The sequence below is a fragment of the Nyctibius grandis genome, chromosome 11 (genome assembly GCF_013368605.1).
Source record: "Nyctibius grandis isolate bNycGra1 chromosome 11, bNycGra1.pri, whole genome shotgun sequence".
Classification (NCBI taxonomy): domain Eukaryota; kingdom Metazoa; phylum Chordata; class Aves; order Nyctibiiformes; family Nyctibiidae; genus Nyctibius; species Nyctibius grandis.
The window spans coordinates 27,244,820-27,255,942 of record NC_090668.1 but is presented as its reverse complement, the minus strand read 5'-3'; the positions used below and the strand labels follow the sequence as shown (position 1 = coordinate 27,255,942).

At 75.4% G+C, this 11,123-nt stretch overlaps 2 protein-coding genes and 1 pseudogene across 3 annotated transcripts in view; 2 read left to right on the top strand and 1 right to left on the bottom strand.

Annotated features, from left to right (window-relative positions):
• The first annotated feature begins 1,220 nt into the window (after positions 1 to 1,220).
• LOC137668394 (peptidyl-prolyl cis-trans isomerase FKBP8-like) lies at positions 1,221 to 3,498 on the top strand (annotated as a pseudogene).
• Positions 3,499 to 3,587: 89 nt separating this feature from the next.
• The window catches only part of SERF2 (small EDRK-rich factor 2), a 25,724-nt gene continuing 18,188 nt past the window's right edge, over positions 3,588 to 11,123 (top strand). The window contains exons 1-3 of one of the 2 annotated variants that reach the window (XM_068410906.1): positions 3,588 to 3,654; positions 3,851 to 3,959; positions 4,064 to 4,153. In XM_068410906.1, the coding sequence (XP_068267007.1) occupies positions 3,648 to 3,654; positions 3,851 to 3,959; positions 4,064 to 4,127 (180 nt within the window). In that variant the 5' untranslated portion in view covers positions 3,588 to 3,647 and the 3' untranslated portion in view covers positions 4,128 to 4,153. Of the gene's footprint in view, positions 3,655 to 3,850; positions 3,960 to 4,063; positions 4,285 to 11,123 lie in introns of those variants that run through there. The other variant, XM_068410905.1, reaches the window with a different exon arrangement.
• Positions 8,932 to 11,123, bottom strand: part of SERINC4 (serine incorporator 4) — a 3,496-nt gene continuing 1,304 nt past the window's right edge. The window contains 7 exon segments of the mRNA XM_068409838.1: positions 8,932 to 9,148; positions 9,385 to 9,553; positions 9,556 to 9,706; positions 9,958 to 10,030; positions 10,310 to 10,436; positions 10,510 to 10,605; positions 10,858 to 11,069. Of these exon segments, the coding sequence (XP_068265939.1) occupies positions 8,932 to 9,148; positions 9,385 to 9,553; positions 9,556 to 9,706; positions 9,958 to 10,030; positions 10,310 to 10,436; positions 10,510 to 10,605; positions 10,858 to 11,069 (1,045 nt within the window).

Sequence of the window (11,123 nt, the reverse complement as noted above, 5' to 3'; positions counted from 1 at the left end):
CAGGCGATGATGATTTTCTGCTGGATGCCACCCAGGCTGTCCAGCCAGCTCTGACCTGGCCCTGGAGAAGCCGCCGGCTCTGACCTGGCCCTGGAGAAGCCGCCACCTCCGTCCCGCCGAGCCCATCCCGGCCCCACGCCATGCCTGGAGAAGGCCCTGCCGGGTGGGCGCCCCGAGCGAGCGAGGGAGGAGGGAGTCTGGCTCCAGACCGGCTCCGAGGGCCCCGTCTCCAGGGCTGCTGCTGCTCTGACACTCCGGGTGCCCCTGCAGGGTCCGGGAGCTCAGGATGCCGTGAGCTTGGGGAGGGCGTTGGGGACTTTTAGACTCCGAAAGCACCGGGCTGCTCATCCGGGGCCATCAGGGACCGTGAGGAGAGCAGGAGCGAGCGCGACCGGGCCCTGAGCAGTGGTGGGAGCCGGCACCCCGGGGCGGTGCTCCCACCCACCCACCCGTGCCTGCGGCCCCACCAGTGCGCCCAGGGCTGGCCCTGATCCCATGGGGGTGCTGCCGGCGCAGCCCCGAGCGCAGCGGGACCGGAGGGTCCCCAGGCTCACCGGGGCACGGCCGCTGCGCACCCCCGAAGCTGCCCCACAGCTCGTCCCGGCTGCAGCGGGATGGGGAAAAGGCGAAGAGCCGCGGGGGGGTCCCGGGGCCTCCCGGCACCGTCAGGCACCGCCGGCAGGACGGGCCGTGGACCCCCCGAGCCTCCCCGTCCCCCGGGGTGCGGCGCAGCCACCCGCAGCACCGCCTGCTGCCCCCTGGTCCCCACCGGCAGGAGAACTGGGGACCCGACCCGTGGGGACCCGGCCCGGGGCTCCGATCTCCCCGGTCCCCCGATCTGTTCGGCCCCGGTCACCCCGTTCCCCCGGCCCGACCCGGTCCCACCTGCCACCACCGCCGACAGCCGCCCGCGCACGAGGCTGAGCCGGGGGCCCGGCCCGCAGCCCTGGTACCGGAGCCGCCCGCGCAGCTCTGCCCGTGTGGAGTGCGGGGCCGGCGGTCCCGGGCCGGTCCCGGGGGGCAGCGGCGCGGCGGGGGCGGCAGAGCCCCGCGGGGGGCTCGGCCTGAGCCGGCTATTTTTGCCGCCGGGCCGGGCTAATCCCCTGAGCGGCTTCCCGGCGTTAGGTAACGGCGCACCGGGATGCGCTCGGCGGCGGCCCCGGCCCCGGCGGCTCCGGGCAGTTGAGGAGGGGCGCAGGCGAGGGCGGCTGGGGGCGGGCATGCCGGGACCCTCGCCCGGCGGCTCCCCGGAGAGGGAGGCGGGGGCCGGAGGGCGGCCGCGGGGGCTCGGCCGGGGCAGGCGGGTGCGGTTCCGCCTGCCCCACACCGCCATCCTGCTGCCGTCGGGGCGCGACGAGGAGCGGCTCTTCTACCGGCGGATGGAGGCTCTGGCGGCCCCGGGCCCCGGCGGCTTCGGGCCGCTCTTCGCGGCCGACGGCTGGAGCGACCTGACGGGTGAGCGCCCGGGGAGAGCCGCGCCGGGGGTGCCGGGCCCCGGGGGTCCCGGGACGGCTCTGAGGGCCGTCCCCGCCCGCAGAGGACCGGCTGCTGCGGAAGCTCGTGGTGCGGGACGGGCAGGGCGGGCCGCGGCCGCGGCCGGGCCAGGAGGTGTCGGTGAAGGTGCTGGGCGCGCTGGAGGACGGCGGGCTGGTGGAGCGGGACCCGCGGCTCACCTTCGTGCCGGGCCACGGCGACGTCGTGCAGGTCAGACCCCGCCGGGGCGCGGTGCGGGCTGAGCGCCGCCCGGTGCCGCGCCCGGCCAGCCCCGCCGTGCCCGCGTCCGCAGGCGCTGGAGCTGGGCGTCCCCACCATGCAGCCCGGGGAGGTCTCCTTCTTCCTCGCTGCCTTCCCCTACGGCTACGGCCGCCCGGGCAGGTAGGACGGGCGGGGGGACCGGGGCGGGCAGGAGCCGGGGCAGGCGGCGGCAGGAGCGGGGGGGCCGGGCGGGCAGAGGAAGGGGGGCCGGGCGGGCAGGGGCAGGAGCCGGGGCGGGCAGGGAGGGCAGGGGGCTGGGACAGGGAGGGCAGGGGGCTGGGACAGGAGCGGGGGAGGCGGGTGGGCAGGAGCAGGGGCACGGGTGGGAGCAGGGGGGCCGGGCGGGCAGGGGCAGGGGCAGCCGGCGCTGTGCCCGCAGGGAGCCCGACGTGCCGCCCGAGGCGCCGCTGCTGTTCGAGGTGACGCTGCTGGAGGTGCGGGACGACCCCGACCCGCAGCCGCTGCCGCCCGCCGCCCGCCTGCGCCTGGGCGCGCAGCGCAGGGAACGGGGCAACTTCCACTTCGCGCGGGGCGACTTCACGGCGGCGCTGCGCTCCTACGGGCTGGCCCTGAGCGCCCTGGACGGCCCCGCCGCCGGTGAGGCCGGGCACGGAGGGGGGGGGGCCGGGGCGGCGGCGCCGGGGCCGCGGCGCTGAGGCCGCTCTCGCCCCGCAGCCCCGCCCGGGCCGCAGGAGGAAGAGGAGCTGCGGGAGCAGCGCGTCAAGTGCCTCAACAACTGCGCGGCCGCCGAGCTGAAGCTGCAGCGGGCGGGCGAGGCGCTGGCGGCCTGCGAGGCGGCCCTGCGCATCAACCCGGACAACGGCCGGGCGCTGCTCCGGCGGGGGCAGGTGGGCTCCGCGCCGCCCCGCGCCGCCCCCCGGCCCCGCCGCTCGCCCGCTACCGCCCGCTCCTCTCCCCGCAGCTGCTGGCGCAGCAGGGCCGGGACGCGGAGGCCACGCTCGTCCTGCGGAGAGCCCTGGAGCTGGATCCGGCCAGCAAGGTCCGGCCCGACGGGGCGCGGCTGGCGGGGGTGCCGGGGCGGGCGGGGGCCGCAGGAGCCCGGCTCGGGGATCACCGGGACCAGCGGGGGTCCCGCAGGGGCCGGGCACCGGGAGCGCTGGTGCGGGCGGGGGGTCCCGCCGGAGCCCGGCCCGCCGCAGCCGCCCCACCGTCCGCAGGTGATCCACACCGAGCTCTCGCAGCTGGTGAAGCGCCGGAGCCCCTCGACCCGCACCGCCCCGCAGGAGCCCCGCCACGGCCCGATGCCGCCGCCGAGCCCCGGGTGCGTGTGCGCGCCGGCGGACCGGGCCGCCCGGGGACAGGCCGTCGCGGGGATGGGAGGGGGTGAGGCTTGCCCGTCCCGGGCCCGCTTGTCCCCGGCGGCGCAGGTGGCGCTTACGGCGGTCCCTCCCCGCAGAGCCCCGGCACCGCCCGCAGCGGAAGGAGCGGCCTGAGCGGCGCCAGGGACGGAGGGGAGGCTGCGGGGCCGCCGGTGGCCCGGTCCGGCCCGGGGGCTGCAGCGGCTCCGGGCGTCAGACCACGGAGAGGGGCGGGCACCGGCCCCGCACCGCACCGGGTCCCGAGGCCACGCCCCCCGCGCGGATGGAGGGGCGTGGCCCCGCCTTGCCCCGCCCCCTTGCGCGCGGGCGTGACTCTGGCGCATGCGCGCCAGCTTCCGGCTATTTTCGCCCCCCCGCCGGCAGAATGGCAGCCGTCGCCCGCGGCCAATCAGGCGGGGCCTAGGCGCAGCGGCGCGCCAATAGGAGGGCGGTGGGGGAGGGCTCAGCGCGGCGATTGGTCGTGCCGCGCCCTTAAACGGCGGGGCGGGGCGGGGCGTGGGGGGGGCAGTGCGGGACGTGGCGGCGGAGCGGAGGGCGGGAGGCAGCGGCGCCATGACCCGTGAGTGCGGGCCGGGTCGGGCCGGGGCAGTGGCGCCGGGACCCGCCCTACGGGCTGGGGCTGCTCTGGGGGGCGGCGGGGTGGCGCCGGGACCCGTGAGCGCGGGGCCGGGGCGCGGGCTGGGCCGCGGGGCCGGGGCTGGGCCGTGGGGCCGGGCCCCGGGCCGGGCCGTTCTGAGGCGGCCGCGCCGTCGCAGGCGGGAACCAGCGCGAACTGGCGCGGCAGAAGAACCTGAAGAAGCAGAGCGACTCGGGCAAGGGCAAGCGGCGGGACGACGGGCTCTCGGCCGCCGCCCGCAAGCAGAGGTGAGTCCCGGGCCGGGCCCGCTGCCCGCCCCGCCGCCATCCCCGGCCCCGTCCCGGTGGCGGTGCCGGTGCCGCTGCCAGCCCGGCGACGCGCTCTCCCGTAGGGACTCGGAGATCATGCAGCAGAAGCAGAAGAAGGCCAACGAGAAGAAGGAGGGCGCCAAGTAGCCCGCGGCCGGGCCGCCGCCGCCGCCCCGGGGCCGGGCCGCCCGCCGGCAGGATGCCCAGCGCAGCCCCGGGGCCAGGCCGCCCCGCCGGGGACCCGGCAGCGCACCGTGCCCGCCTTGGGGCCGTCTCCTATTAAAGTAGCTTGTGGAGCCGTGCAGGCCCTGCGTCCTCCCTCCGTGCGCCCGGGCGGGGGGGCTGGGGCTGCCTGGGGGGCAGGGGGGCATGGCGGCGGTACCCCCCGGCCGGGGGCAGCGTTTGTGCCCGTTCCGTGCTGGCGAGAAGGAGGGATGGACGGACCGAGCACGGCTGCTGTGGGCTGGAGCAGCTGCATCTGCACGGTGAGGAACAAAGGTGGGGCCGGGCCTCCCCGGGCATCACCTGGGTGTCAGCGCAGGCGGTGAGACCCTGAGCGCAGCCACAGGCACGTGGGGTCCTGGGAGGTGCGGCGTGGGCAGGGGGAGGTGAGGGGCAAGCGCCCCGGGGAGGACGGCACTGCTGCAGCCCGGAGGAATGAAGCCAGGAAAGGATTGTGCTGGAGAGGGACAGGTTGTAGTGAGGGCGGGCAGGAGGCTCGGGGCCGGTGGTGGGGAGGTGATGCAGGGCTGGGGAGATGGCGGGTGGGCCTGAGCACTGACGGGGCTGCTCCCGCAGCCGGTGGGACAAGCGGGTGCAGGAGCTGAAGCGGGGTGAGCTGCCTGCCCCGCAGCACCTCGGTGGGCACGGTCCGAGGGGGGTTCTCAGCGGAGAGGGCGTGCAGCCAGCTGCCTCCTGCGCTAGGCCCGGCAGCAGCGCGGAGCTGCCCTTGGGGGGACGCTGAGGTCCAGTCCGGCGCCGTGGCCTTCGCTCTGGCTCACCGTCCTCTTCACTTCCCTGCAGGGCCAGGAGCAGCGGTGTCAGCCAGTGCAGCCGCCCCGGCAGGAGCTGGGGCCGCGGCAGGCAGGGCTCCTCACCGGGCGAGGTGCAGCACAGCCTCCACCACGTTGGTGCCGTCCTTGGCGCTGGTCTCGCAGAACAGGGAGCTGTAGGCCTGGGGGAGCAGCGGGTGTCGGTGGCGTCCCTGCAGCCCCGGGGCCCCCGAGGCGCCTCTCGGCTCACCGTGGCCAGCTGCTGCCCCTGGGCTGTGCGGACCCCCGTGGCCGCCGGCAGGCCAGGCCGCAGGTCCAGCTTGTTCCCCACCAGCATGAGCGGCAGCGGGCTCTCGGTGGCCTGCGGGAGGGGAGGGTGGCTCAGGGCTCCGTGGGGCGGCAGCCTCTAGCCGCTGCCGTGTCCCTGCCTGCCGGGAGCTGTGGAGCTCTGCCGTACGCACCGGCTGCCTCCCGGGAGCAGAGTGCGGTCCCAGACTCGACACAAACCCCAGGCAAAGGGAGGACACTCCCACTGCTCCGGGGCTGGCCCTGCGCCTCGCTCGGCAAGCAGCCCCGCTCGCTCCCGTCTTGCTCCCGCTCCCCAGGACTGTCTGGGGCACGGCTCAGCCTCAGCCCTCCCCGAGGGAGCCCAGAGCGGGGATGGCACCAGTTGGACCCTTCCCACTACCTTGATGTTCTCAATCCACTGGCGGACGCTGAGGAAGCTGCTCGGGGAGCTGATGTCGTAGAGGAGCAGCACGCCGTGGGCTTTGCGGAAGTAGGACTGGGCGATGCTCTGGTACCTGGGGCCGGGGGTGTCACCGCTGCCGGGGTGGTGACGGGCCAGCCCGTGGGGCTGCTGCCAGAGCAGGACCCGGCCCTGGCTGCCCCGGGATGGCAGCAGGAGCCCCAGCCCCTGCGCTCTCACCTCTCCTGCCCGGCTGTGTCCCAGATCTGCAACGTGGTTTGCTCTCCATCCACCAGCAGCTGCTTTATCTGGAAGTCCACCCCTGCCAGGAGGGACAGTCAGTGCTGCTCCTGTGCCTCTGCCCCGGCCCGGGTACCCGGGGTGCTGGGCAGGGGGTACCCAGGGTGTTTTGGGGGGTACCGAGGGTGCTGGAGATGTCTCCTCTGAACTCGTTCGTGCAGAGTCGCAGCAGGAAGCTGGACTTCCCCGCGCCCCCGTCCCCCGCCAGCACCAGCCGGTACACGGGGCAGGGGGGCGCGGGTTCCTCTCTCCTCTCGCAGCCCTGGGGAGACAAGCGGTGGTGGGGGGTGGTGCAGGGTGTGGGTGTACCCCGGCTCCCCCCGGCCTGGCCCCCGGTTACCTCTGCTGTGAAGGCAGGAAGCTTCCTCTTGCCGAAGTGCCGGGCAGCGCAGCGGGGTCCCTCTGCCTCGCCTGTCGGGGGGCTGCGGGGCGGGCTGTCCTCTGAGCTGCGGGTGCCCACGTTGCTGAGCGGGGAGGCCGTGTCCATGCTGCAGGCTGAGCTCCGCGGCCGCCCGAGGCCGGCACTGCCGCAGCCCGGCTCTCCATCCACCCAGGAGCCTGCGGCGGGGAGCGGGCGGTGCGGGGAGTTGTGCCCCTGCTCCTGTGCCGCAGGGCAGTGCTCAGGGAGGGGGGTCCGCAGCCGGCGCTGCCCTCCACCCTCCATCGCTCACCTGCTGCGGGTGCCCTCCGGGCGGGCGGTGAGGGGGCTGTGGGGGGGTGGCTGCAGGGGAGAAGGCGTTCAGCATGGGGGTACCCGGGGGGTGTGTGGCCTCCAGCTCCAGGGGCTCAGGGGGTCCCAGAGTGCTGGCAGTAGTGTGTGCTGTGTGCCTGCGAGCCGGGGGTGCAGGCAGGGCAGCCTGGCCCTGTGCCCTGGCAGGGCCCCTGCAGGGACCAGCCCCTCAGCTGGCACAGGGGCTGCACCCCCACGCCAGGGCAGTGGCAGTGCCCACGGAGATGCTGGGACAGCCAGGGAGCCTCAGGGACACCCAGTGCCGCAGGGCTGGCCACCAACGGGCCTGGCGGGATGCCCGGCGTGGATGAGCAGGGCAGCGCTTCCCTGAGGGGCGCCTGGCCCTCTCCGTGGCAGCAGGGCAGGCAGCCGGGCACAGGGCCTGGCACAGCCCCCCGCCCGCGGCCGGGCTCTGCGGGGTACCTGCTGGAGTGCCGCCCGCTTGGGTGCGGGAGCAGCACGCAGGGCTGGTGCCAGGCCACTCGTGGGCAGGGTCTCCCGCAGAGCTGGGGACCCCCTGCCATCCCCTTCCCCCAAAACACCACCTCTTGTGCCGCTGGTCCCGCTCGAAGTGCCCCCGCAGCTGCCCCAGCTCCGCCTGCAGCCGGCAGACGCCGCGCTCGGCCTCGCGCAGGGACCGGCGCAGCCGGTCGTTCTCCTGGGCAGGGCGAGGGGGGTCCCTGGTGGGGCACAGCCGGGGCGCCGGGGACCCCTCGGGTGCTGGGGCTGCAGGGACCCCCCCAGCCCCTTCCCAGCCCTACCTGGGCGATGTCCCCGAGCTGGTGCCGCAGCTGCTCAAAGCCTGTCCCCGAGCGCCATGGGGGTCCCTCCATGTCCCGGGAAGGGAGAGATGCAGCCCCGCCCCGGGCACTGCAGACCCCCTGCTCCCGGTGTGGCCCCGCTGCTCCGGTCGGGGACCCTGCAGCAGCTGCCCTGGGACCGGGACCACGCCAGACCCCAGCGCCGCCCGCCCCGCGATGCCGCCCTCACCTCCCCTGGGGCCGTGTGCTGGTGGGCGCGGGGCCTGGGCGCGGGTGTTGGTCCCTGTCCGGCACCAGGTGCCACCGCCGGCGTGTGGGGTCCGTCGGGTGCAGCCGGTGCCGCGGCCCCGCGCCGCTGCCGGGCCCCAGGGAGCCGCCCGGCCGTGTTTGCTCTGCGGGTGGGGCGGGGGCCCGGGGCCGGCCGTGATCCTGCCACAGCGCTGGAACCGTGCCCTCCCGGTGCCCCAGCGTACCCGCACGGGTACCCGCACCCGGTGCCTCTGGCTCCCCCCCGGTCTCCCCTCCCAGCGGGTGCTGGCAGGTGCCGGTGGCTCCATCCATCTGTCCGCCCGTCCGTCCGTCCTCCCCGGGGCTTTGCTCAGCCCAGAGAGCGGACGGGATGCAGGGCGGGCTGGGGGTGCTGTGACCACTGTCCGCAGGGAGGGGGGCAGCCGCTGTGTGGGATGGCACAGGAGCAGCTGGAGCTGGGGCTGGGCATGGTGCCCGCAGGACGCCACGGCCTGGCATCATCCCCAGCGTCCCGGGGCAGATCCTTGGCCAAGCGGCTCGGGGTAGTCCCTGCTGCCTGGGCAGGGCTCATCTGGGGCTCCTGTCCCTGCGCCGGCCCCGCTGCCGTGCCAGGCCGGTGCCCTGATGGCTCACAGGCACCTTTCGGGCTGGTGCTGCGCCATGTCATGCTGGAGCCATCCCGTTGTCCCAGGGAGGGGTGCTGGGGGCTCTGGCCGTGGGCTGAATGTCCTCCTGGGCCCCCGGACCCCTGGCCAGCGCTCCCCGCTCTGCCACCCCGCTGCTCGTGTCCCCTCTCCGGCAGAGCCAGCCCGAAGGTGCCCTTGGCCACGGCCGCTGCACGGACGGGGCCGGTGCTGGGGCGCTGCGGGCACCTCCATGCCCAGCCCCACGGCCGCGGCCTGCGTCGGGGCAGATGGCACCGGGTCAGCGCAGAGTTTTATGTAAAAATGTATTCAAGGAGCTATTTACAAGGAGCGCACCGCCGGCGGGCGAGCTGAGGCGGGGGCGGCCGGGGCAGGGCCCCGCTCCCCTGCACACCCCGGGCCAGGGCCGCCGGCGCAAAAGCAGTGTCCGTGGGAGCACCCACCTCCCGTGTCCCCCTCAGGCTCTCAGATGCCGCCGTCTCCTGGGACAGGGGGTCGGGGAGGCCAGCGGGACCCAGCGGGGCCAGGGCGCGGGCACGGGGCATGGCAGCCCTGCTGCTGCCGGGCACAGTCCGTCCCAGCAGGGACTACGTGGAGACGTTGACGCGCTGCGGAGCTCGCCGTCGCCGCACGACGCGCGGGGCCGGGCTGCTGCGGCGGTGCTGGGGGGAGCCGCGGAGGCAGAGGGGGCTCAGCAGCAGCCACAGGTAGAGCAGGACGCAGGCCCAGCACGAGGACACCTTCACCCAGAAGGTCGACCAGCTGCCGTGCGTGAAGGTGGTCTCCAGCACCGCGTTCTCGTAGCTGGGGGGAGAGGGCAGGTGTTGGGTGCCCGAGGGCCGCCGGGTCCCCCCGTGTGTCACCGGCTGGTGTCCCTGGGCACGTCCCACCTGCCTGGGGAGCAGGTTGGAGCTGGCGGGGTGGCAATGCTGGGGGGGTGACAACACCGATGGGGGCTGCGGTCCCGGCTGGGCGGCTGCGCTAGCACCCGAGGAGGGGAGCGATGGCCGGGAGGGCCGGGCAGCAGCACGGGGCCCCACCTGAACCAGTTGGTGAGGGTCATCATGACGTAGAGCGAGGCGAGGAAGAAGACGAAGTGGAAGGCTGAGTAGCTGTAGACCACGCGGTCTCGCTCGTCCTGGACGATGCACTGTCCCCCGGCGGCCCCCTCCGTGTGCTCACACGTCTGCCCGGCGCCTGGGGGAGCGCAGGGCACTGCAGCGCCCGCACCCCCTCCTCGCCGGCACCCCCGCGCTGGGCCGCGGGCACCCCAGGGCACGTGTCACTGCCCGGCACCCACCCAAACCCACCTCTCAGCTCCTCCTGCATCTTCTCGGGGCAGCAGAAGCAGCAGGAGGGTTTCTGCAGAGGGAGAGCAGCGTGCTGGTGGCTGCTGCCGGGGCAGGGCAGCCCGGCCCCGCGGCCACCGCTGCTGGGCTGAGCCCTGCCACAGGGTCTGGCCCTGCCGGGCTCTGAGGAGCTGGTGCAGGTCAGGGTGCGCCGTGGGAAGCCCCCGCGCTTGGCTGGACAAATGTGCCCCGGGACGGGGGCTCAGGAGGGCTCGGGGCGGCGGGTCGGGGTGCCCGTGGCAGGGGGGCAGCAGCCGTACTCACTGTGAACTCAAAGCTGTAGACTTTGACCATCCAGAGGGGCCCGAAGACCTCGGCGAGGTAGGAGGCTTCGTTACTGCGCCCAGGAGAGAGGCAGAAGCTGTGACACAGACCCCCCCCCACCCCGGGCCAGGCCCCCAGCCCACCCCATGGGCCCGACGTGGCCGCAGGAGACGTGCCGTGCCTGGGGTCACCGCGCTGCCCACCCGCGGATGCCCAGCCCACTCTGCCCCCGCCATCCCTCCAGACACCCCCCGGCCCCGCTGGCCATGTCACAGGCTGGGGACAGGGTCCCCATGCTGGAGGGGACGGTGCCGGGGGCGCCCTGCCCACCCCGCGCCGCGGGCACACGCACCATGCGAAGAGCACACAGGCGTACATGATGGCGGCCCCCAGGACGGTGACGGTGGTGTCCCCCGTCTGCAGCTCGTCCCGCCGGACGCTCGGGAAGCAGACGGTGAGGTTCTGCCCCTTGTAGAGCACTGCGGGGAGCGGGGGGTGAGGCGGGCTCGTGCCCCGGCGCGGGGGCTGCCGGCGGCAGCGGGGAGCACCCACCTCTCTCCGGGGGACGGCTGGACAGCGCGGAGAAGGTGAGGTACATCACGTAGCAGCTGATGATGGAGGACTGCAGCAGCCCCGACCGCGGCTGCTCTGCAAAGGGGGGGTCAGGGGCATCGCCGCAGCCCCCGGCGCTGCCGGACGGGCTCCGTGTGCACCCCGGGCAGCCACTCCCTGCCCAACGCCCTGCGCCGAGGCACCGGAGGGGCCAGCGGGAGCCCCGGGTGCCCAAGGGCTTGCCCTGAGCTGGGAGCCCGCAGCCACCCCCCAGCCCCAGGAGGCAGCCAGCCCCACGACGGGGCGGCCCGTGCCATGCCATGCCGTGCCGTGCCGTGAGGTACTCACTGAGCCGCACGCAGGGCGTGATGGAGACGAAGGACATGATGCCGCAGAGGCTGCCGTTGATGGTGAGCAGCACCTTGTTGAGGAGGCAGGCGGCCGGGTGGGTGTAGATCTTGTAGAGGAAGGAGAAGGCGGCGGCGGCGAGGGTGTAGAAGGCGGCCGTGGCCAGCAGCACGGCCAGGTACCAGCGCTTGTCCTGCGCGGCGCCCGTCAGCCTGCGGGACAGCGGGTGAGCCCCGGCAGCGGCAGGCGCCCACCCGGCACCCACC